The 26,903-nt window shown below is 36.1% G+C and overlaps 1 protein-coding gene across 2 annotated transcripts in view; it reads left to right on the top strand.

Moving 5' to 3' along the window:
- ERBB4 (erb-b2 receptor tyrosine kinase 4) overlaps positions 1 to 26,903 on the top strand; it is a 1,098,037-nt gene that overhangs the window by 867,487 nt on the left and 203,647 nt on the right. For both annotated transcript variants that reach the window (XM_058532926.1, XM_058532927.1), the window contains exons 18-19: positions 3,524 to 3,646; positions 7,360 to 7,458. In XM_058532926.1, the coding sequence (XP_058388909.1) occupies positions 3,524 to 3,646; positions 7,360 to 7,458 (222 nt within the window). The remainder of the gene's footprint in view (positions 1 to 3,523; positions 3,647 to 7,359; positions 7,459 to 26,903) is intronic.

Genomic DNA, 26,903 nt, shown 5'->3' with positions numbered 1-26,903 from the left:
ATTTTCAGTTTAGCTAGGATGCTGGAGACAGAATCTCCCTCATGGCCAGCTTGGGGCAGTCAGTGAGAGAATTCTGAAAAGTGAAGTAAACTAGAGTTGGAGAGGAATCAAAGGCTTGGAACAGCAGTGGACAGCTAGATGATTGAATAAATAGAAGAGAAATTCTGTCTCCACTACGTGCAGGAAAGGCTCATTGCTATGAAAACAGTTGTTTTGGTTTTTTTTTTGTTAATACGGTGCTTTCTAAGAATGTCCTTGAAATTGGCATTTCATTACTAAATAAACACATACTGATTGGTTTTATAAGCAGATTCTATTTTTTATAAAAAGTTATTGCTTAGCACTAAATTAGATAATTGTAGAATTCCCATCTTTCTCTCAGTTGAAGTAAATAACTATGATTTTCTACCATCTAAATAGAAGAAGAATTCTGAAGAGGATCAACTCAAATTCTTAAATACTGAAGCTAGAAATCTGCCTCAGATGTGAAACATTTGTTAAAGCGTGATATATTGTTAGAATGTACTTAAAGCTGATATGCTTTCCTCAAATCATTTTGCTCCAGATTGTCTTTCTTCAGTTACATGCATAAAAAGTAGAAAATATATTTTTTTCAATACACTTATTGAGATACACTGTAAGTTTGATGCTTTGCTAGATGCTGTGATGAAAAAATGCATTAATGAGACATGATCCTATCCCTTGAAGGGTGATAGATTGAGTGCCTATAATATGGCAGGCAATATTCCAAAGTTTTCCACCTAAATTATATTGTTTCATCCTTTAACAATCTTCTGAGGTAATTACTGCTATACCTATTGCACAGATGTGAGATGAGGGGCCAGGAGGGGTAAATTGCTTTCTAAGCCTGAGAGTAACAGTACTGGTACACAAACGCAGAAATCTAAACCCAATCCTCTTTCCGCCATACTGGCTCGAAAAATGAAACTATGCTTCTTTTCAAGGTATAATACTCAAACTCCTGGAAAAATGTGTTTGTAAAAATTTTTAAATTGTACCTAAGAAAATTGCAGGAGACTAAACATCTCAGGTAGAATTGTGAAGTTTTCAAAATATACAGTTATGGCATGGTGTACGCCAGAGCATGTATACAATACATATTTTAAGTGTATCTAGCCCTAAGTGCTGAAATACAGTCCCTAATCTTCCATGTGATTTTTATATGACTTTTGTATGTGATTTTAAAAAATAATTCATCAAAGTTCCTTATTATACACGTAGTATGTATATCAAAATCTACCAAACAAATCCTTCACAGCAGAGTTGGATTCCAATGAAAGGGATTCTCTGCAGGACATTCTTTTTCAGATTTAACAAAGAATTTTGTGATTCTTTCTGAGATTTCATTTATGTGACTTGAATGTAGTTACATGTATTTTTACAATATAAATTTGAAAATAAAATAGAAGTATATTCATTCCAACTGTTAGAAAATAGCCTAAGTTTTTTGATAATTTTTATCATCTTCTTCTCCAAATTCTTGCTGTCGCTACATTTACCTGTACTTAAGACTCTGTTCAGCTAATTAAGTAGACCGTGATGTTCACAGAAGCGTGGTGATGATAACCAAGCTGGAGGGCCGCGGTGCACCTAGCCTCGTAAACAGACACCCTGAAATACTGTGGTGGTTTTCAAGACAATCTGAGTAGGAGTTGCCTGTAATTATCTCCTTATGCTGAGAAAGAACAAGCTATTTGTCTGTGTTTAAAGTTTAGTTCCTTTATTTAACTTTAAAAAAGAAACTCCTGTTTCTCTCACTTGCCTTTTTCCTCAAGCATAGATAAAAACCTAAAATTTTAACATAGGACATAGACATTGGTACCCAGAGTTTCTTTCATGTCTAGGTTTTCTTTTTTCTCACATAAGCAAGGGATTGGCACACATTCACATGTCTGTCCCCAGCTTATTCATCCTCTCTGGCTGAGTCACATCTAAACTATGACATCTAAAATCATTAGCCTAATTTTACCTGTTTTGGCCAAACTTAGCCCACCTCGCTATCTGGTGTTCCCACCCCCATCTCACCCTTCAGACCCGTCCCTCTCCCTGTTGTTTTCCTCTGTATCCTCCTCCTTCTCCCTGATGCTGTGTCCAAGCTATTCTTCATGGTGGCGGTGCCCTCCCAAAGGCAATCCGTTTTTATCATCTCAAGACCAATTTTAAAGTGCACCTCCTTTGGGAAGCCATAACTAAGGAAGCTCACTCCCCAGGGGTTATTTTATTCCTTTGCATCCCATAGCATTCATTTAGGATCTAGAATCAAGTCACAGAATTTTAGAATTTTTGATCTAGAAGGTACTCTAGGGACTTGCTACTTAAAATGTGTTCAAGGACCATCAGCATACACAGGCATCACCCTGGAGTTCTGTAAAAATGTGGATTTCAGTCCCAACTCCAGCTCCAGACCTGCTGAGGCAGAATCTGCATTTTAACAAGAGCCTCAGGTGACTCACAAATGCCGAAGCTTTAGAAACACTGTCAGTTTGATACCAAGCAATGGGCTCACTCTGCTTACCTCGATCTGAGACAATTAATCACAGTCAGTTAAAGATCAAGAAACGAAGTTTAATTAGGTGAGCCGGCAAATTGGAAGACAGGTGACTAACGTCTCAAAAACCCATCTTCAAGGATTACAGAATTTTGAGGTAGTTACATAGGAAAAATGAACAGTAAGGAGGGGGTTCAGAAATGTACATGACGGACTCCAGGGTCTGTTGTTCTTTTCTTCTGTCGATGATGATGTATATTCTACAGGTGCTCTTTCTTTCTGGAGGCCTTCTTATTCCCTGGGAAAATTCATTAAAATTGTTAAGAACAGAGCTATCAGAGTACCTCAGCAGGGGTAGGTGCACAGGATCAGGGCCAGAAAATCATGTGAGTGTGCTGCAATTTATAATGATCACATGCTAGAGACATTTCAACTAAGGAGGGGTTATTTAGTGTAACAAGACGGCCTCACTTATGTTCACTTACACTGGTGTTTTGGCATTGTGATAGCGTATTTTTTTGTCTTCTTACCTGTTTGTTCTGGTTTCTCCGCTAGATTTTAAGTGCTAAGAAGGCAGTATTTCATTTCTTTTTTCTTCAAATCCCCTAAAATGAGAAAGAAAACTTTCATAGTTATGCTGATGTAACTAAAATCTCTGATTCAGCTAAGGCTGAAGATGTCAAAAAGAAAGGGGCTTGAAAAAGTAGAATTAAGAGCCGCTAATTAGTCTCTAAATTCCTATAAAAGTGGAAAAAAATATCTCCTAGCCTAGTCTGCCTCAAGGTAGGCAAACATTTGTTCCTTGTGTTCACTCAGGCAATGAACATGAGAAGAGGAAGGATAGGGTCTGAAGGAATGGTGGGTGACTCATATTACAAAAATATGGCTTGTCAAGGAAAAGTAGGCTTGTGTGTTTTTGTATGTATGAGAAAGTGAACCAGACAGCAAGAAAGAAAGAGAAGCACCGATTGTTGGGTTGAAAGTCATATAACCTGTATTCTTTTTGATTTGCAGTTGGTAGAACCCTTAACTCCCAGCGGCACAGCGCCCAATCAAGCTCAACTTCGTATTTTGAAAGAAACTGAGCTCAAAAGAGTAAAAGTACTTGGCTCGGGTGCTTTTGGAACTGTTTACAAAGTAAGTAAAAAACAACACATACCATCAATTGTTCTAAGTTTTGTTTCAGACTTGGTTTAGACCATAGCCAGAGTTATTGCTCTAGCCAAGCTAACATCCTCTTAATATTGAGAGAAGAGAAACTTTGTAATATTGAGAAGTTGCTGCACAAATGAATTCATCAATTTTTTTGAGCGAGCTGGGATGGATGCAGTCATAAAAAAAGCAAGAAACACTGGTCAAAGCCATTATACAAGGAAAAAACTGGTTCTTTCTCTTGATGCACTTCTGAGCCCCTTTCAATATCGTCTCCCATTTAGCAAATTTTGTCCTTATCCAAAATACCCAGCTCCAACCCATTTTTCTTTCCCCTTCACAGTGTTCTCTGAAATCCCAGACATGCCTGGGCAATGAGCCATAATCTGTTGTTCTTCTTTTCTTCTGTTCTTTTATCCAAAAGTCTCCCCATCAGGACCCTATTAGGCAATCTCTTTAGAATCCACACAAATGTGCTGGTGCATTATTAGGTTAGGATAATTCCTAAACCGCTCGTTGCTTCTCTGGTAACATATGTGGTTTAACAGATAATTTCCATTTTTGATGTCCTCGCCATTATATGCAAACTAAAAAAGTGACTTTATTTGTGAAATTCAGGTCAGATAGAAGGAGAGGGTGACATTATGGGTTGTCAATGAGAGAGAGATTTCTGGAAAGGGAAAGCTGAAATGATGACATTTGCGTGTTTACTTATTTAGCTTAATTACAAAGCCAATTCAGAGGCCAGGCCCAAGGTTAATTGTGGTGAAATTTATTTCTAATGGTAAATAACAAGAATAAGAAACTCTTCTGGATTAGTGCTAAATCCTTCTTGTAATGTCCATTACTACAGTTCCCAAAATTTACCTTGGCAGTTTTATATATTTCCTAAAGCTATACGCAAGCCTTCGTTTTTACAAACATATCTGGTAAAATAGATTGGCTCTTAGGAATTTTGCATTTTAAAATGTTAGTTTTGGGGCCGGCCCAGTAGCGCAAGAGGTTAAGTGCGCGCGCTCCACTGTGGCAGCCTGGGGTTCGCCGGTGCGGATGTCGGGCGCACACGGACGCACTGCTTGTCAAGCCGTGCTGTGGTGGCGTCCCACATAAGGTGGAGGAAGATGGGCATGGATGTTAGCCCAGGGCCAGTCTTCCTCAGCAGCAGAAGAGGAGGATTGGCAGATGTTAGCACAGGGCTGGTCTCCTCACACACACAAAGAAAAGTTAGTTTTTTTTTCCTATTTAAGAGAAAGATTTATTTAACACAAAATATTAACAATTGGGATATAAACCTGAATTTTCTCTCCTGAGTGTTCCAAAAATAATCTAATCTCTTTAAAATAAAACTATTTTATTCAAAGGTCAAAATGAAGAAGTTTCTTAATCTCTTAGTATGCATATTTTGTTCAATTAAATTTAAAATTATTAACTGAGCACCTAATTTGAGTAGAAACTATTCTAGGCTGACTTGATGGCTTCTAGTCTGCAAATTCTTTGTATGTTCAAAGAAATACAACTTATCCTATCTTTCTCTATTTATGTTATGCTAGACTTCCATTTTAAAGATTACTCAATCTTGGATTGTTCCTAGCATACAATTACCCTTATATTTTTAAAGATAATATGGTCTGGAAGTTGAATTTTATTTAAAATCGTGGATACCACATGACTCAAGACTAAATATAGTCTGGTGACCTCAGCAGAGAAAAATATTGCCCATTTAAACATTTAATAATAAAGCTTTATTAATATTTTTATTAAGAACAATTATTTGCCTGTTCATGAGTGTTATACCTTTATTGAAATTACTTGTACTGAAAGTTTATTGAAAGTTCCGTAAGTATGTTTGAATTCTATGCCTGTGGTGTGTATGGTTGACCCTAAAATTTAATTAACATATTAGTTCTTACAAGGACATACTGTCTTAAATATAAATAATTATTCTTGAACATAGAAATGCAAATTGGCTTAGCCAATTATTTGGTTAATTTTTCCTGCTGATTGAAGATGTGCTGTGTTTAAACATAAAAGATTTGACACAATATCCTGGGTATCAGCATCATTGAATTTTTGTCTAGTTGGGCCTAGAAGATAATGATGATACTTATTTAAAAAGCAGTGCAAATTAATTCACAGTGAATTTATTTTCATATTTCAAAACTATACTTTAGCACTATTTTAATATTGATGTATATCTTTATCATGTAGCCCCCTCTGTGGTTACTTTTTGAACAACGGTGAGCCTGTTCTCCACTATATATAGATCAGTGAGCAAATGTAGCCTATAGGTCTTGGGCTTTTATTTTTTTTCCCCGTTTCTGCATTAATAATATTCAAAAAATTTTTATATCACAGGGAACTTGGCTTGTTATTTTACATTTGACTCATAGATTTACCTATTTACTCAAAAAGGAATGTAACCCTTAAATTCACCTTCTAAAGGTTAAAGTCTTTTTTTTCTTTATCATTTTGACTTTTTCATAATTCATGTGTTTAGGTCTCCTCTTATATTACTATGACTTTGGGTAACACAAATACATGTTATCACATAGAAGTACAAAGTGAAAAACTTTATTGATCTTTTTTTTGTGACTACAGCCAGCTAATAGTAAGAAAGACAGGAGTGGAGACGTTCTCTTCAGGAATAACAGACTATGTTTTTCTTCCTTTTATTTTAATGTTAAAACTGGCTTAGAAGACTTTTTTGATGTCAGGGCTAATAAATTAAAATTTGAGGTTTTCTTTTTTCTATGTAACCTCATATTTGCTTTTGGGTTTATTTGAGACAATATGCTTCATAAAAACATTCTTGTGTAATCCATGCATCCCTGTATGTCTTATCAAAATCATTGTCCTATTCAAATGGTTAACTGTTTACCCAGAAGTGCTGTTATTTAGCTTAACGTTGTACTTTACTCAAACTCTACCAATTTTATACTTTCCCAATACATAGATCCTATTCAGATATTATATTTATACAGGAAGAGAGAACTAGCAATGACCAACATAAATATTTTATATTACTTCAGATATAATAAAAATCCTTGACACACACACATAATATTTAATAATATAGACAAATTAGTATGTGCTGAATACTCCCTAGTATTTGCGTTTGAAAAGTAAATCTTAAATAATTACCTTAGAAAATGAATTCCTAAATCAATCTGAACTTCAGGAACATGAGAACATGCTTTTTTATCTATTTTTTTTTTAGTTGCAGAATTATTATACAATATTAAAGCTGAAAAGAACCTCCGACATTACTCCGCCCGATCTTCTAAATGACAAATGAGAGGACTGAAGTTCAAAAATTGGAACACCCTTCTCAAAGTCTTGAGAAGTTGATGATGTCATCCAAATCAAATATTGTTACATCTTATTTCAGTGTTTTCTTCACTATTCAAAGCCTTTTTCATGCACACAAATCCAATTTTATAATAGTATAAACACCTTGAAAGCAGAATACATATATCATTCATCTTCATATAATGAAGGCAGACAACAAAATTGCCGAGTAACTTGTAACATGTAACAGGTGCTTGATAAATGTTTGTTGATTGAATAAGAGAATATAGAACTTCTAAATTATTATTTTTTTTAATTAATAGGTTGAGTGGTTAAATCAAATTTTGTTTCTGGTGTAAATGTTGTATACATCTTAATACAGATTTAACTTGAATTTTTTCTCCCCACAGGGTATTTGGGTACCTGAAGGAGAAACGGTGAAGATTCCTGTGGCTATTAAGATTCTTAATGAAACAACTGGTCCCAAAGCCAATGTGGAATTCATGGACGTAAGTGTAGACACCAGCCAACCACATTTTTACCCATTATTAATAGACTGTTTATAGAGTTAAAAAAAAAAAAAAACTCCACTACTTACAAAATTTCTTGTCTGGAAATGGTATAATCTTATAATTAAAAGCTTGGGCAGGGGTCAGCAAACTGTTGCTTAAAAGACCAAATAATAAATAGCCTCTTTGTGCAATGTGGCCTCTGTGGCAATGACACAACTCTGTCCTTTTAGTAGGTAAGCAGTCATAGGCAATTAAAAAAAACTAAACCAAAGAAACACACATGGGTCTTACTGGGTTCCAGTAAAACTTTCTTCACACTAACAAGCTGAAGGTCAGATCTGGCCTGTAGGACAAACTCTGCCCTCAGGGGCTGTGTGTTTTAACAGTACGGCAAACCTTGTTTGGAAGTAGTGATGATGACTTGGAAAATTAATTGGACTGCTTTGTTTTATTATCGTTACTGTCTATTTAGGTGAAAATATCAATCAAGATTGGCTTCTATAGTAAGTTAGCCTTAAATTTAAATTAGGAACCTACCTAAGCCAGATAATTACCCATTGAGATTTACTTTTTTCAATTCAGTTCAAAAGACAAGACTTTATGGGTAAAAAGCTTCAGCTATAGAATAAAAAGTGAGTTCTAAAGAATAAAAGTACTTTATGAGGTCAATCAGAACTTTAAGATTTCCTCTAGCAAAAATTGCAGATTGAGCTGTTCAGTAAATTTCAGAAGGCAGGACAGAATAAAACTATATATGTAGCTTGCTGTTATTTTTTTCACATTCAACACAAGATATCTTGCCAGGGGTTCTATCAAAGACACATATATATTCTTTCTCAATCTTTTGTCATAATGTCTTCAGTAATAAGAATGATTTTGATTTTCAAATGACCTTCATATGAAAGACGATGCAAGCATATGCATTTTGGGTTTTTTAAAGATGGATTGCTATATATTTCTACCCAGTTTCTCTTGCAAGCTCTTTTGTAAGTTTTATAGGAGCTCAGTCTGTGACCTTGGGTAGTTTATTTGGGTATAATGCTAGCCATGTTATATAGGGCTACTTTTGGTTTAACTACTTATTGGTTATTATATAATAGGGCTGATTATCAGCTGGTGCAAACCAGCTGCTCTGATCAGTTAGTACCATGCTTTACCAGGTGCTAAATATTTACCCTTGTTGCATTATCTGCGAACACCTACCTAACAGACATTGAGTCCAGTAACTAAATAATGTTTCCTTCTGCAGGTCGCTAAAAGTTCTGACACTCTACAGCTATATGTCCTGGTTCATACATTAAAATTTAAAACTGAAACCTTTTTCAGTGATGTCACTATCAACTTGATCTTGATCATAGGTATAAATTTGTGAAGGGAATTTTCAAAGAAAGTAAAAATTATAAAGAAAAGTGACGATGAGTAGAAACAGTGTAGGTTAATACGTAAAATTGATACAGAAAAGACGTTGCCCAGCCTAGACTGCAGCCAAAGCTGAAATTCACAAGAATGCTAATAATCTCTGCTGGAGTCCTGACAGCTATTTTGTCATATTTCCATGGAAACAGACTGGCAAAAAGGGGTTAAGAGGCTACAGAACAATCACCTAAGAAAGAAGCTCTAAATACCTCATCATGATTTTGAATGATTGTTTGAAAGCTCCTAACCCCAACAATTTTTTTTGCCTGATCTGAAGTCTATTCCCATGGAAACAGGAGTGGGACTTCAACTCCAGCTTGAAGTCTTAGATTTCCATTGAATTTTAGATGAGGCTCTGATTGAGTCGTGAAAGAAGTCATTTTCCTAGATGGTTGATGGATTTGGTGACCAACAAACTCCAAGAAGCCTGTTCTTTTTAAAGTTAAGAAAAAAAATTAGGAAAATATTTTGACTGTGCCTCGCCTACCTTGTGGATAGATGCTAGAAAATTAACAGATTGAGGGACTGATATCAGAGTTTCAATAAATATCAAGCACGAACACTTCCTACCACTTTTGCGACTTCTTTCGAAACATTGCAAGGATAGCATCACAATGATTAAAATACTGTTGCACTGGAGATATTAATGGTGATTTAGTATTTTATTTATTTATTTATTGAGGTAACATTGGTTTATAACATTATATAAATTTCAGGTGTACATCATTATATTTCGACTTCTGTATACACCGCATCGTGTCTGTATACACCAAAAGTCTGGTTGCCATCTGTTACAGCACAAATGTGCCCCTTTACTTCTTTCGCCCTCCCCCAACTTCCCTTCCCCTCTGGTAACCACCAATCTGTTCTCTGTATCGATATGTTTGTTTGTTGTTGTTGTTTTATCTTCCACATGAGTGAAATCATATGGTATTTGTCTTTTTCCATCTCACTTATTTTGCTTAGTATAATACCCTCAAGGTTCATCCACATTGTTGCAAATGGCAAGATTTCATCTTTTTTATGGCTGAGTAGAATTCCATTGTATATATACCACATCTTCTTTATCCATTTCATCCATTGATGGACACTTAAGTTGTTTTCAAGTCTTGGCTATTTTGAGTAATGCTGCAATGAACATAGAGGTGCATATATCTTTTCAGATTAGTGTTTTTGTGTTCTTTGGATAAATACCCAGTAGTGGGATAGCTGGACCATATGGTAGTCCTATTTTTAATTTTTTGAGAAATCTCCATACTGTTTTCTATAGTAGCTGCTCCAGTTTGCATTCCCACCAGAAGTGTACAAGTGTTCCCTTTTCTTCACATCCTCTCCAACACTTGTTATTTCCTGTATTTTTAATAATGGCCATTCTGACAGGCATGAGGTGATGTTTCATTGTGGTTTTGATTTGCATTTCCCTATAATTAATGATGGTGAACATCTTTTTATGTGCCTATTGGCCATCTGTATATCTTCTTTGGAAAAATGTCTGTTGAGATCCTCTACCCAGTTTTTAACTGAGTTGTTCATTTTTTTATTGTTAAGTTGTATCAGTTCTTTGTATGTTTTGAATATTAACCCCCTATCAGATATATGATTTGCAAATATCTTCTCCCAGTTGTTAGGTTGTCTTTCATCTTGTTGATGGTTTCTTTTGCCTTGCAGGAGCTTTTTAGTCTGATCTAGTCCCATTTGTTTATTTTTTCTTATGTTTCTCTTGCCTGAGGAGACATATCCAAAAAGATATTGCTACAACTGATGAGAAAGAGCATTCTGCCTATGTTTTCTTCTAAGTGTTTTAAGTCTTACGTTCAAGTCTTTAATCCATTTTGAGTTATGTTTTGTGTATGGTGTAAGACCTGTATACCGAAAACTATAAGACATTGTTGAAAGCAAAATAAAAGAAGACACAAAGAAATGGAAAGATATTCCATGCTCATGGATTGGGAGAATTAACATAGTTAAAATTTCCGTATTACCTAAAGCAATCTACATATTCAGTGCAATCCCTAGCAAAGTCCCAATGACATTTTTTCACAGGAAGAACAAAGAATCCTAAAACTTATATGGAACAACAAAAGAACCTGAATAGCCAAAGCAACCCTGAGAAAAAAGAACAAAGCTGGAGGCATCACAATCCCTGATTTCAAAGTATACTACAAGCCTGTAGTAACCAAAACAGCATAATATTGGCAGAAAAACCACACACACAGATCAATGGAGCAGAACTGAGAGCCCAGAAATAAACCCACGCATTAATGGACAGCTAATTTTTGACAAAGGAGCCAAAAATATACAATGGAGAAAGGAAAGTTTCTTCATTAAATGGTCTTGGGAAAACTGGAGACAGCCAAAAGCAAAAGAATGAGGGTAGACCACTATCTTCCCCCATACACAAAAATTAACTCCAAGTGAATTCAATATTTTAAATAGGCTGGTGTAATTTTAATGTAGATATATACCTACATTTCATTACTACATTTTTAGCTCATCTAGTTTATGTGTAGATCATTCTAAGTACGTAGAATTACATATGAAACCACAATAAAAAAGATTTATACAAGCAAAGTTATTTGTAATTTGGACCGAAGGATTGAGTTAACGTTGCAAATATTCCCAGGGTTATTAAGTTAAAAGTCATATGTTTGCAATATGTCTTAGTTTTGGTTCTTCCAGAAGCAGAAGCCAATCCTGAAACAAGGATTTGAAGGAAAGTAGTTTATTTTTGAGGTGAAGCACTCATCAGTAGGCAAGTGCGGAAGTGAGACATGGGAGCCAGGAAAGCCAGCTCCCATTGTGAGTGACTGGAGCTTCCTCCCACTGGAGAGACTCTGGCGGCCAGTGTAGGATACACGCCTCAGAGTTACCCTACTCAAGGGTTAAGGGAGCTGATGTAAGGACTCCAGCTGTCAGTCATTGGTTGAGGGCTGCTGGGAGAGAAGGGCATTTATTCTCCTGTATGAACTGCCTGCTGAGGGTGGGAAAACAGGCTTCCGTAGCAAGAGAAAGCCATTGTGCAAAGAAAGGCAGGTGGAAGTCAGCTGGGACAGCACCATGTGAGAGTGTTCCAAGGATAATGTTCAAACCAAAATAAGGTCTACTGCAACCATGCTGCTTGTCTCTTTCACAAACTACCGTGTTTGTATTTATATGCATGCCTGGGCATGTGTTTTATACCATTTTATAGAAGGAAAATAAAGCTTCCAAAGACAGCAGAAATTGCATGCGCTCATTAAGCATTAGATCTCTTTGCCCTCCCCACCCCCTGCAACTTCAATCTTAAGGTAGAATATTCTAGATTCAATAACTACTGCTACTCGATTTATCAGCTATAGCTGTGCTTTACTGGTCATTATAATAAATGACACAAATGCAGCAACTTAATGCTCAAAACTCTCTACATTCATTACTTCTGTTGATATCCAAGGGCAAAGGAGAGGACTTTTATATTTTCTTGGAATTTTTACCATAAGCAAAAAATAAATAAAGAGCAATTTATGCTCTATGAAATGCTACACTAAAAGCAAGGAAGGAGAATTTGGTCTCAAGGCTGTTACTCAGCTCACCTGAATATGTCTAATGGATTCATAGTGACAATAATAGTACACTGATACTGAATGCCCAGTACACTCTTCATTCCCATAAAGGAAGATCACATTGAACAATATTAAGAAAGTGACTTTAAAGGTCCACTTTCTTAAGAAGAATGCCTACATTTATACACACTCCTAGTTCTCATTTCAAATGACACCATTTCATTGGGAAAATGTGTGTATTTTTTTTTCCATCAAATAGTGCAGAACACATACCTAAAAAATGATGCCATTGAGCAGAGTTCCTGGAATTGGGGACCATGGTCTGGTCAAATCAGACCAGCTCTTCAGTTTATCTGAGTTTCCAACCCTCTGGGTTTTTTTCCTGATTTTTAAGCCCACTATCACTTGACATTATTATATTTGCCTAGGAAGGGCATACATTTTAAAATTTTATGTTTTCTTAAAAAAATTAATCTTGAGATAAAAGAAATGCTGTAATTATCCTAAATTCCAGTTACTTCAGCTTAGTGCTCACCTGCATCTTCCTGGCTTCAGTTTCAGCTTTCCCATGCCAAATCAACCACACGATCTACAGTAAGGTGCTGCAAGGAATTGTGTTTCAAGTAACTCAACCTTATTGCGTAAATGGTAATTTTCTTATTAAAAGAAGAATAACTTGTTTTCCTCTCCCTCCACAATAGGACATTTTATTTATCTTATACAATTGTCATTTTGCTGTTTTCTGAGGAAATGTCCATGTGAATTGTATTTATGTTTCTCTGCTCTAATTGCTTTTGTGATACACCATGCCTTGATGGGACTAGTTTCAACTCTAATTGATGTCCTATTAGTGGGTGAGATAAATAGAATTTGTTGATAGAGTTTATATTTTCTCCCAGGTTTGAAAAGACATTTTGTTCTATAACATTATTTTCACATTATTACATTTTCATGCATATGGCATCATATAGTTAATAGTGACTCTTAGATTGATCCTGTATCATACTAATAGTGTATTTTTAAAAATTTACATATTTTACTCCTATTATATCTTTAGGCCTTATGGATTTTTCCATATGCATGCATGCATGCATTTGCATGCATGAATACAATTCATCAATTTCAGAGGCTAAAAAATGCAAAACTCCTTTCTTTTTCAGGTCGTTTACTTAGATGTCAGAGGAGTCCAGGCTTCTGATCTTGGAAAGTCAGTTAAGCAACCTTTTCTTTAAAAAAAAAAAAAATTATGGATAAAGTAATTAAGAAAAATTTTAAGTAGTTACTTTGCTTTTAAAAATAAAACAATATCTTCAGAAAGAGAATCTATAAACTCTGTTAGAAACAAAATTTAGGGTCTTCAAAGCTCTACTAAAAAGAAAAGAAAAAAAAAAGAAAAATTTCCAGTAACTAAGTAAATCATTTCTGTTATAGTTTATTTCATTGACCCATATACACATTCTGTTAGTTGCACAAAGTTGGTCAAAAATGATGTCACATCTGAAATCACTATTTCGAACACCCCATTCTCCAACCACACTCTCCAGCCCAGCCAGTTTTTTTCCTATAGTACTTACTTGAGGAACATTTTACCCCTTAGACATCCCCCATTCATTGACTCTTTCCTGTTTCCCACTGTCGGGGGAAGAGGAAGAATCTCCCTCTGCCCTTTCCCTTAAGGTTCTTCTGGCTGGCCAAATAATGAACAAGACAGGTTAGCAGGAGAAAATAATACCAAGTTTAATAACATGTATACATGGGAGAAAGCAGGGACACTGCGTTTCTCCACACAATAGCAGAAATTCCCGTCTTAAATATCATTTTTAGCCAATGACAAAGGAGGATTTTAGGGATGGGGGGAGTCAGTTACAGGAGATTACCACTAAAGCACAGTAAACAAGAGTAAGGTTTATTATGTAGCGCAAGGCCTCACCTTCCACATTGATAAGTCACTAGAAATGAGCTCATCCCTCTCTCTTCTCCAAACAGAGAGGGAGATACCTTTACAAATGGATATTTCCCTTATAAATGTAAATGATTGTCTGGCAACTCTTCGCAGGGTCATCCAGAGAATGTGGCCAGAGAGACAGAACTTCTGATAAGAGGGGCTTGTTGGTGCCTTTCCTATTGTAACATTTACCCTACGTCATCTTTACAGCCATCATGATAGATCTGTTCCAGGAAGGAGCTACCGTGTCAAATTTTTTAGGCAGTTAGTAGGGGAGGTCAAATGTCCCTAGAGAAAACAACCAAGGTAAAGAGATAGATTTCAGGGTGGCCAAATCTTGATCTCCCACACCACTATCCCTCAGCTACCACCTCTCTTCACATCCCTCCGCAGCCAATTTGGATTCATAGCCCATCATTAGAATAACATTCTTAGAAAAATCCTCAACTTTCTTACTTCTCAAAATCATGCTGGCATTAAGCAATCCCAGAAATACTGAAATTTCTCAGTGCCATGTTTTAGAACTCTTTCAATCTACATATTTTCCCTAGATCACTACACTAGATTATCAAATTCCATCTCTAGTCTGTTTCATGAGTCTCATCTCATCCCATCCTTGATATCGCCACGTTGAAATCTCAAGGACATCTCAAGTTTAACACACTCAGAAGGTAGCTCTTCATCTTCTCTTCTAAATCTAGTCTGCCTTCAATCTTACCTAGTGAAATAATTTGTATGTCCATCCACCCTATTGTTTCTATCAGAAATTTGGGATTTATCCTTGAATGTTACAATCCCTCAAGCTACCTACTTCCAATTCAAGAGCAAATGCTTTGATTCTATGCCAAAAATACATTTGGAGAGCATCCTCTTCTTTTTATATTCCATTGCCACACCTTAATTCAAGACGTCAACTTCTTTAGCTTGAATTATGAGAATAGATTCCAACTTGATCTCCCTACTTTTTAATACAAAGCTTGAATTGTGTTACTCCTCTGCATAAAATCTTTCAGTGGCTTCACTAAAGTAAAGTAAAATACTAGATCCTTGGCTTGCAGAGTTCCTAAGTATTTTCCCAGTCTTTTTTCTCTTTATTGGATTTCCTTCCACTCATCTTGGAAGCCAAGCAAGTCAGTCAACGCCTTTGCCTGAGGTGTCCTTCCCCTGTTGCACCTAAGGAGCTCTTGTTATCCTTGTATTCTCAGCTTGAGTATATTTCCTCAAGGATTCCTTTCCTTAACCCCTAATCTAAATTATAACCTAGTAACAGCACTCAGAAATTTTCCTCTATGCATCTATTATGATAGGTTATTATATATTTATTTGCCCCAGTTTTTACTGTAAAATCTCACTCTCCACCACTAGTCTACAGCATCCTTGACAACAGGGACAGTCCGTTGACTCCAGCACTGCATATCTAATGACAAGCACAATAAAGGCACATAAGAAACAATAAATGCTTGATTAATTGACTGAATGTATTTTTTTTCTATTTTTAAAGACTTTAATTATTCCTATTTTAAGGCTTCTCTATTCTAGCCTAATTGATATTTGTAATATTTTCTCCCAATAGTCCTATCTTTGTTTGGCATGTTGTACTTGGATCACGTTCCTTAGGTATTCATATTGTTCATCCCTGATTTATTTCTACAACTCAATTTAATAGCTGTCTTGCATCCAGAGCACCAGCACATCACTGAGGAATAGCTTCCATACCGACTCTGTAGGTAGGACTCAGCGTGCCCTCTGAAAGCCTTTTGAGAAGGAAAACCCCTTGTCGACTTTCTGTGCATCCGGGAGGCCTGTAACCTCCTCCAGTGGCAACCTTCTGAATGCTTCCTGTTGTGGGAGATCAAGATTTGGCCACCCTGAAATCTATCTCTTTACCTTGGTTGTTTTCTCTAGGGACATTTGACCTTCCCCACTAACTGCCTAAAGAATTTGACATGATAGCTCCTTCCTGGAACAGATCTATCATGATGGCTATAAAGATAATGTAGGATGGAGATTACAATAGGAAAGACACCAACAAGCCCCTCTTATCAGAAGTTCTGTCTCTCTGGCCACATTCTCTGGATGACCCTGCGAAGAGTTGCCAGACAATCATTTACATTTATAAGGGAAATCTCCATTTGTAAAGGTATCTCCCTCTCTGTTTTGAGAAGAGAGGGGGGGATGGCCTCATTTCTAGAGGCTTATCAATGTGGAAGTTGAGGCCTTAAAGCTGCATAATAACCTTACTCTTGTTTACTGTGCTTTAGTGGTGATCTCCCGTAACTGACTCCCCCCACCCCCAAAATCCTCCTTTGTCATTGGCTGAACATGGTATTTAAGATGAGAATTTCTGCTATTGTGTTGAGAAATGCAGTGTCCCTGCCTTCTCCCATGTATGCATGTTATTAAACTTGGTATTATTTTCTCCTGCTAACCTGTCTTGTTAATTATTTGGCCAGCCATAAGACCCTTAAAGGAAGGGCAGAGGGAGAGTCTCCCTCTCCCCCCGACACTGTGAACATTGCCATTATATATAGGAGGGTGGCACTAAGTTTCATTTTTAGGTGCTTCTTGATCTTGAGTTCCTGGAATCTTGTGTAGTAATTTGGATACGGTTTGCTTTTCTGACGACAGTCTGTTATTAGAGTGTCACCCACCCTTCTCTCTTGACTGTTTACTTCTATTGCAGTAGGAATAGGATGCAAAGGTGGAATCCTGATAAAAAGGAAAAAAAAATTATTTTATCATAGATTTTGGCAAAAATAAATAAGTAAAAGTAATTGACTGCAGTCATTGTAAACCATTGCCAGTAACAGGTATCTGCATTTAGTAGATAGCCTAAAACTTGAGTTTTAAATGTTCTTAGGGGATACTAAAAAGTTTGAAAATAGGCAAAGTACTTGACAAGTTTTGCATTCTAACAGGCTTAATTTGTTTCCTGAAACATCTAAAAGAAACTACCTAAATCCAAAGCAGGTTGTTCCCTGGAAGCCTCCACACATAACTTAATAAGCTTTCTGATTGCTTCTCTTTCTCCAAAGCATTTCTTAAATTTGTGTGAATGAAAGGACATTTCTTAAGAGCAAATAGTCTACTGTACCAATATTTAAATTTGGTGAATGGAAATCAGCAGTCTGTTAAAGTCATTGCTTTCCATATTGTAGATATTTTCCAGCTCTCTCAACCCTACAATTTGGTGAATTTCATACGTGATTAGAGGATGTATTCTTCTGTCACCATAGAGCTGGAAGAGACTTACACTGACTATGTGTAGTTTCTGACTCTAATCTGAATGGTTTTCTAATTATGATGGCTTAGGAAAAATCCCCACTCAGTTTGACTGCTTCAGTAGGAAGAACTGTTTATAATACGAAGATTGTTTATAAAATTCAGGTAGGAAGCTTTTGTCCACAGAGCAAGCGAAGACCAAGAAATAGAATTTCCAGAAAATCAGCAAACAATTTCAGACACATCAAACCTTGATATAGATGGTTTTGTTAATGCTCTGACTACAGATTCAAGAATACAAAATATTGTTTCTGCAGGAGGAAGGGATCATCTAAATAAAGTCCTGGTTTGCATTATGTGGTTTAAGTGATTTTAGTTATTCATACAGCAGTGATTTGGTTCAGGAAATGAAGGTTTAATATGCTGTGATACTAGCAATAGTACACACACACATGTATATGTATATCTACATAGTAGAGTGAATATATATTATTATGTATTATTAATATATCTTATAATTATATTATTAATATACTATAAATTTTTTGCTAATATGTTATATATATTCACTTCACTGTGGTGTATGGATAAATGGTAAATATACTCTCCATCACATTTTTTTAATGTGCCTTTGCAAATTTAATTACACCACTTGGTAATCATCTATTAGAATGAGCACATGGTTGGTATCGCTAGAAATGGGAATACCAGAGTGACTACTTCACGAGGATATCTCGTCGTACTTTCCTTTACGATAGTTTTCTCAAAATGATCAAAAGAATTCTTCATTCTACCTCACACCACTGCGGTATTAGTCTCAGGTTTCAGTCAAGCATAGACTGTCCAAAACTCAACAAACTGACAATGCATCTGATTGCATCAGAAGAGTTTGAGAATAGAAACTCTGTCAGCATTGCCTCCAGGCTATCATCACCCTTGAGGGAACAGTCATGGTAAAAGGATCCTCTGCCATAGACAGAGATCACCCCAGATTGTAGAGATCTTCATGCATGGAGTCTAACCCCACGTTGAGCAACCGGAGTCAGAAATCCTGGGTGACACATGGGGTGATTTTGTTTTCCATCCAGATTCATGATATTACGTAAACAAGGATGACTTGGAGCACTGTTTTGTTTGCACTTCATTCCTTCTCCCTCTTTTTTAACTGCAAAAGTTAATCTATACAAGGGACTATGGTGGATGTGGACAAAAACTTTAACTCAATGACAGCAAAACCAGAGTGAAAAGGGATGAGTCTAGCACATCCTTCTTGATCATATTCCACCAGGAATCAACTATTAGTAGCAGACATTTTTAAAACATATTTTCTAGAACATAATATGTAGAATTAAGATCAAAACTATAAATTATAAAGTGAAGAAGGAAATGATTCTTTGCATCTAGACTGAGGAAAGACAAGGCAAAGGAAAGCCTACAGATGGGTATTAATACGCCAATTCTGTGAGGAGAATGAAGCTTACAGATGGCATTTAAATGATTTTTCTTATTCCAGAGCCAGTAAGGGAAGACAGAGCCTAGATTTGAACTGAAAGCTGTCCAGCTTCAAAGTCTACTGGCTTCTCATACCATTACTCTGTCTTTTCCGAAAGATCTTATTATCTAAGTGAGAGACAGTTGCCACAAGTAATAAAAGAAGCAGCAGTTCCTTCATAGACTTTTATTCCGTCTGAATTTTTTCTTCTGAGTTCCTGAGGTGGCCTGTTGCATTCGTCGAATTCAGACTTTGCTCAAGAGGTATTCTTGCCTTTCAAAGCCTTGTTGATGACCTCATCTTTTTCTTCTTATTTATTATTGCTTCATATGACATTTTATGTCACTCATTCTTGCCCTCAGATTAGGAAATCAAACTGAGTGTGTATGACATTCTTCAAAAAATCCAGACAAATCCTTGAATTAAACAAATAAAAAAAGTCTGGTGCATTGTATTGCATAAACATTTTAATCTCATACTTACCACTTTGCATAAAAGGATTACCATAGAATCTATACTTCTTTGAGCCAGTTAAAGCAGTAAGTTTTACTATGCATACTACATAAATAGCTAATTTTTTTCTAGTAAGGAAAACAATATCAAGATATTCTTTTGAATATTTCTAAATGCTGCTGCAGATCCTAAGAAGCCATGTTTTTTGGTGTTCATAGCTTATAGTTTATGTATAGCTCAGCACCACAGTGTGATTAGAAATAAAAATGAGCATTTCTGAGATAGTAAAATTATGAGACCAGTTTGTCACAGAAAATAAGCAATCAGTGAGGGCTCTTGATCTCAAACTAAAAAGCTTGGGGTTTTCCACAGTGATCCTCACCACTGCTGTTTTATCTAGGGTTTTGATCCACTTGCAAATTTAATCTAATCTCTCTGAACTTAAATGTTCCATTATCTGTTAGAAAATAATTAGAAGCTGTAAGCAGAAGTCTGCATACATGGACTTCCTTGGGACTCCCTAAGCTCATTGAAGCAAGGAGTTTGACGAATACTGGTCAGCTGATATTGGACCAGCAGCTAATAATAGCAGGAAATGCTGCTTAGCTAGGTGAGAAAGTTAACTTGGGGAAAATGAAAATGAAACATTTGGGATTTATGGTTGGAAATAAATTTCCCCTTTTCATTTATTTCCTAGTAAGAAAACAGCCAAGGGAGCCAGTTCTTTTTTTTTTTTTTTTGACAGTTTATAATTAAGATCTAAGGGCCCACTTGATGTCAGCCATATTCACTGTAATTTCCTTGTATCCCCACAAAGAAATGTTAGCGAATCAGAAATATGTTTAGTATAATGCATACAAATAATAGGTGAATCTGACCAGTAAATTAAAAATTGTCAGCTCTAGCAAGCATGTGGTAAATTAACCACAAGAAACATGTGTAAGCTTTTTGGGAAGGTTGCAAACACAAGGGGTTCGATTATAAAGCCAGAAAAGGTTTTTCCTCTTGTGATTAAAGCAATGAGCCAAGTTCCTTTCAAATGAAAAATAAATTAATTTCAAAACGTGGAACACTCATTCACTTAATGAAAGTATTACTGTACTCTCACTAAAGAAAAAGCCTTTTATTCTTTTGCAGAGAGATGCTTCAAAAGACAGTATTCTCTAGTTTTTCATGTAATGTTGATTTCAAAAGAGTGAATTTCAACATACATTAATCTTCCCTTCTCTTATTTTCTCTAAATTTATAGTGCATGAACTAAAGTATAACACCTAAAGCCTGTAAGTTATTTTTGCATCCCCAACAAGGTTATCAATGTCTTTTGGATAATAGCTACTTCACACTTTGTGACTCCCACAATACCCACTTACTGAGAAGTAGGTTTTCAGTAAATATGTGTTTTTAATTTGGAAGAATGGGTAAAATATATTTACTTTCTTTGTTTTGTAATAGACTTTTATGGAATGCTTTCCATGTGCAAAGGCCCAAGCTGACTAAGTACTCTAAGAGTTATAAAGATGGCTAGCGTGCCATAGCCTTAATCTTAGTGAGATTTGGCTAGTCGTGTATTAAATCGATAACAAAATAGCACATTTCATTAGGTTGGAACAGAGAAAGTATGATAGGAGATTAGTAGAAGAAAATATTATTGTTAATGATGGGTTCAGGGATCTTTTAAACTCTTCACCAATACAGGAACACAAAACTTATTTGGCCTTCCAGCTTACTTGGATGCATTTGTCAAAAATGCATGTATTTTATGAAATAAATTGACCCTTGTTTCACTTTATCTTTTCTAACCTTATTTCATTTTTGCCATACATACGTGTGTGTGTATATGTATATATATACACACACACATATATATATTTTTTAACCATCTTGTGTGTGTGTGCCGTTTTTGTTCATTTGTTCTTTGAAATCTGCTTTAGGTAAGGAGAGGACAAATTATTATACAAATATTTCCCTATAATTTATTTAACCCTAACCCCCTCAAACAGTGCTCAAAGTTAGGTGCAGACTTCCTTATTTTAAACACTGAAATTTCCTGTTTCAAATATGTTTATTTAAGAAATATTTATAAATACTATATTTGTATTCTATTTAAAAGCAATAACTTGTTAGTTTCCATTTTAATGATTATTACTTGTGAGGGTTAATTTACTAAAAATTTCTGGCTGTAAATGCTCACCCCCCAATATGCCATAAATTCTCTCCTATTTTATTGGGTTATAGGTATGAACATATTTTGAAAAGTCTTTGCCTTTCTTTTCACCTGTACACACAATTAACTCTCAAATAATGTCCGTGACAATATTTTCAGTTTACCTTCATATTTTTGAGAGCTGTGAATAATGTCAACAGGGTCATTAAAGATAAATTAATTATTCTGCTTGGTAATCTAATTGTCATTAAAAGTAACTGCCCATAGAAAAAAATAGTGCTGTTTCAAAACAACATTCATTTTATTCCTCCTCGATTGAGTTATATTCACTTATAATATCTATATATCTCTTAAGTAACCTTTTTTTGTATGGTAAATCTATATTTATATACTTCATGGACATTTGTAACTGTTAAAACAATAACATTCCTATTTACAAATGGATATTAAGATATTTATAAACAGTTTGGCTGTAATTGTGCTACTAGAGTTTTGTAACTGAAAATAGAGTAAAACACTTTCCTAATAAGGCATAAAGTCTTTCCACTGCTCCTGAAGGAAACAGAATTGTTACTAACAGACTAACATCACTTTATTTAATGCTTCATCTATTGTTCAGAGGAACTTACCACCACTATCTGCATCTAAAAACATCCAACTTAAACTTATAGGTGACTTCCTTAAGATTTTTTTTAGACTGTAGTACTTTTTCTTCCATTTCAGTATTTTAATAAGAATTTTATCAGTTCTAATTAGGAGACCCCTTATGCAGAAGAAATACTGAATTTAGAGTCTTAGTTTGGAAGATTTTGGTCTAAATTCTAGTTCTACTACCTACAATTCAAGATCCCAATCGGCAGCCCAGCTAATCTCTCTATTTTTGCAAAGCAAGGTAATAAGAGATGACTGATCCAGTGTTGTTGAGGATGCTAAAAATATTTGTCATCTATAAAGTGTAATATAAATATAAAATTTTGTTTTTTATGATCCTGGCAAGTTCTAATAAGTATGATAATAAATTAATACTTGTTAGTGTGAAAATATCCATTATCTGTTAAATCACATGAAATAACTTAGGATATTATAAGAAAATAGCCTCTATTCTTTTTCCATCTTTTGAGTAGTATTTCCTTCAGAATGGCACACTTTTGAAATGAGAATAAGTTGGGAATGATGGAATCATTTCCAATGACTGTAAGCTCTCTTATGGGGAAATCAATTCTAGAACATGTTATCAAGCCTTTGGTTGACTTCAGGAGGTTAGAACTACAACAGGGCATATGTTGCAGTGAGAGGGGCATCTGAAATTACTATCAAGTCTGAAAAGCCCCCATCTGCAGGTATCCTTCCATAGTCTTCTTTCCATAGGTAGAACAATACACCATTTCCTAGTATGAAGGAAGATGATGTACAGAACTTCCTCCCAGTGAATTTAATATTTATCTCATTACAAGGTTCATGTGTCATTGCCCACTTTTAATCAATAAATTATTTTCTCCCTTTTAGATTTAGACTTTGATTAGCTTGAATCTCTTAAAACAATATCAGAAAAACAATTTATGTAAAATCTGTTAACTGTGATCCAGGTGTGTTGAATAAGTTTTCTTCCATTCATCACGGTAATAAAGCAACAAAGACCAGCCAGCTCTTTAAAGTATACTTTAGCACAGAAACTTGCATAATTAATGCCAACTTTCACAATAAGAAAATGAAAGCCTGTGTTTAAGAACTTCCTATTATTTAAGAATTTTCTCTGCTTGTCTCTTTTTCCCATTAGCAATTCAAATAGATACAGTGATGTTTCAATTTCTAAAGGGTAATGTATATGCCAGATTGTTATTATGTGGATAGTAAATGAAGGTTTTAAGGAATCTGTTAATAATACAAGATATTATTTTCAACGCCTTAAATGAAAATCATTCCAAACACGCCACTGTTTGTTCGAAGTTAACAGTCAGCCAATCAAGACTTGATGAAAGACAGTTCTGATATTTAAGTCAACCAAGCAGTCTGCTTAAAGATATGTATTTGCCAGATAAGCCATTTTTGAAGCATGATCCTATGTTATCTAACTGTCCTTTTGGTGATGAGGTATTACACTACAAGGTCTCTCTGCACTGTGAGGTTGATAAGGCTGAATGTGAACACTGGCAGACACCTGAACTATTTGACTTACAAATCAGTATTAGAGCATAAAGTTTTCAGGGACAAGGGGCCTCGGTGGATTACTAAGTGATATTTATCATTTGGCTTTCTCCTTCACAAGTGCTTAAATTTAGTACCGTGTCAGCATTTGATAGGGAATAGTGGCATAATTTCAAGATAAAATTTACCTGTAAGAACAAAGTCAGTTTTACCATTTGAAGAATCAGATGAAACAAACAAAAATAGGTAGAAGCTCAATTAAGATTTAGAGAAATCCTGTGACTCACTATAATCTTATAAGCTAACTCTCAGTCATGTTTCTGTCTCTGAGGGTGTTGATTACCATGTAACACATTACAGAGAGTAATGATATACTTCCATTTCATCCCTGATAACTGGCATTTTTAATTTGCTGTTGCAACATCGATTGACCTAAGTGTTAGACTGTGAAACTTGATCAGTGGTCTGTCAAGGAGAAAACATAAAATGTTATAAAATAATGAATAGTTAGAGAGAGTAGAAACAACTTCTTTATAAAACGTAAGATTCTGTAATAGTTCAATCAAAAAAGTAAGTTAAATAAGCCCGCTTGAACAATAATGGCAATCTGGTGGAACCCAAATAGGCCTCAGGAATGACTGGGAACTAGGAAACTGAATGCTGTTAACAAGCCACAGAGACTTCTCTAATCTCAGCTTCTGCCCAGCTTTTGTGAAGGGTCCCACTAATCCCTCGTCTAGAGAATAGGGTTTAGGAAATAGATTCTCATTGGCGCATCTTGGGAGCATGCCTATCCCTGGACTAAATGAGAGGCTAGAGTCTCATTCTTCAAAATGTCTGCTGATGGCCCAGCGATTTTACCATAGACATTGAGTAAACGCTAAGATTCATAAAGGGGGAGGGGGGGCTTGAGAGGCAACCCAATAGGTGGCTAGCAAAAACAGTTAATACTTTTGGTTCAACCAAAAAGATCAGAAGAAATGTTTATTTCAAACTGTACAGGCTGATTTTTCTCTTTTCTTTGCTCTCATTGTTTTTTCTTTTTTGTTCTTATTTTTGACTTTTCTTTTTGAAATGGAAACTTTTAACGGCATTTTTTCTCAAATTTTTAATCAAAGTAGTGTGTCTAGATCAGTAGAAATAGATATAGATATGTATCTATATAAGTATATAAATATAAATATATATTCACCCTATATATATAAAGTACATGGCACTACAAGCTTATAATAAAACAAAAAAAAAGCCTCCTGCCCTACTGATTGCCCCCCTGATCTTGCTTTCTAGAAATAACTTTATTAGCTATTTCTCCTGGTATTTACCTCTACATTTCTAAAAATATGCTTCTATTACTATTTCTTGATGTACCAATTTTAAATATAATCTACTGATTTTCTAATATGGTAAATGAATAATTAGCATTCTCAGGTCTTTTGCTAAACTTTTTTTCACTCATATTCCCTGTATGATATTTATATCATAATTTCTAATGATATTGATAATTTATTTTTTTTCAGAATTATTATTATGAAGGTGTTGCTCACTGCTGATAATTGTTTCACTAAGAAATACTTTTTCTAAGTATTCTATATCCCTAGATCTAATTCTTCTCAAACTTAGGAACAGAATCCTCTTTTCCATGCTGTCACATACTTCAGGAAATCTATCAATTTCTTTTTTCTTTTCTCTCTTATCTGGGAGAAATCCTTCCTTAAGAATTCCACTCTCGGGGCCGGCCCGGTGGCGCAAGCGGTTAAGTGCGCGCGCTCCGCTGCGGCGGCCCGGGGTTCGCTGGTTCGGATCCCGGGCGCGCACCAACGCACTGCTTGGTAAGCCATGCTGTGGCGGCGTCCCATATAAAGTGGAGGAGGATGGGCACGGATGTTAGCCCAGGGCCGTCTTCCTCAGCAAAAAAAGAGGAGGATTGGCGGATGTTAGCTCAGGGCTGATCTCCTCACAAAAAAAAAAAAAAAAAAAAGAATTCCACTCTCATGTTCCACTCTGGAGTGGCAGTGTCTAGGTCAAAGACCCAGCTATAATTTTGGGCCCTCTCTTCCTCATCACCTAGAATCTCCCTTTGCTTTGCAGCTCACTTGGATCCCTTAGTTCCTTGACACCATATCTACCTCCTTCTTGGTTTAGTATTTCATGTGAAGAATTATTGACCATGATGAAAAGAGTAACTATAAGACATAAGGAAACCCTATATGGTACCCTAGGGGTGAGGGAGAGTACCCAAGGAAAGATAAACTTGAAGGGCTTCAGACTTTGTTCCAGAAGATGTGGTTTGGCCACCGGATAGCAGAGAAGTTCCTGGTTTAGCCGGGCTTGACCTGGTCTGGAGTTGTTGGACAATCAATAGGCACTCTCTGAAGTGCAGGCTGGGGAGCAAGTGATCAGCAACTGGGGGCGTGAGTGGACTTGAAATGGGAGCCTGGGTGTGGACAGGGGTTCAGGAAAGACTTGGGGAAGGAATGACTTCTTGGTGTGTGATGCAGGTGGCTGTGAGCTGAGGGGGTCCAGACAGGTGGCTGCATGCAGGCTGAGTGGGGGCTTGCCGCTGGCGTCCAAGCAGGCCACTGAGTGAGGCTGTGCAGGGACTTGCTGGGAGAGTTGTGCAACCTGCAGAGCAGACAGGCACTGCAGGACTCTGGCTTTCAGGTCAAGGAGGCTGTGGAAAAGTTATCACCGTGCAAGACTTCAAGGTCATGGAGGACTAATCGGGTCCCAGGCCCATGGCTGGGGTGGGCTCTGCCGAATGTCCTTACACCCACATGATGGACTCCCCCCTACACTCCCCAAAACCTACACACTCCATCCCTCCTAACCTGTGCCAGAAATTGCAGGAACCCTCTTCCTCTTGCAGTGTCCCTCCAGAGCCCTCAACCTAAAAGTTTAACAGCATGCTCACTTTAAAGGAGAAATACTTAAAGAAAATCAGTTATTTCTCACAGAGGATACATTGAAGGGTGCATTTGTAGCTGAGAGGCAATAAATTGATGATTGACACAACATCCTTACACTAATAGCTTCCTGAGAAAGTGTGCATGGTAAGGGTAATTTTTT

The sequence above is a fragment of the Diceros bicornis genome, chromosome 37 (genome assembly GCF_020826845.1).
Source record: "Diceros bicornis minor isolate mBicDic1 chromosome 37, mDicBic1.mat.cur, whole genome shotgun sequence".
NCBI lineage: Eukaryota > Metazoa > Chordata > Mammalia > Perissodactyla > Rhinocerotidae > Diceros > Diceros bicornis.
Note: the sequence above shows the minus strand (reverse complement) of the source record. Positions and strands in the feature narration are given on the sequence as shown.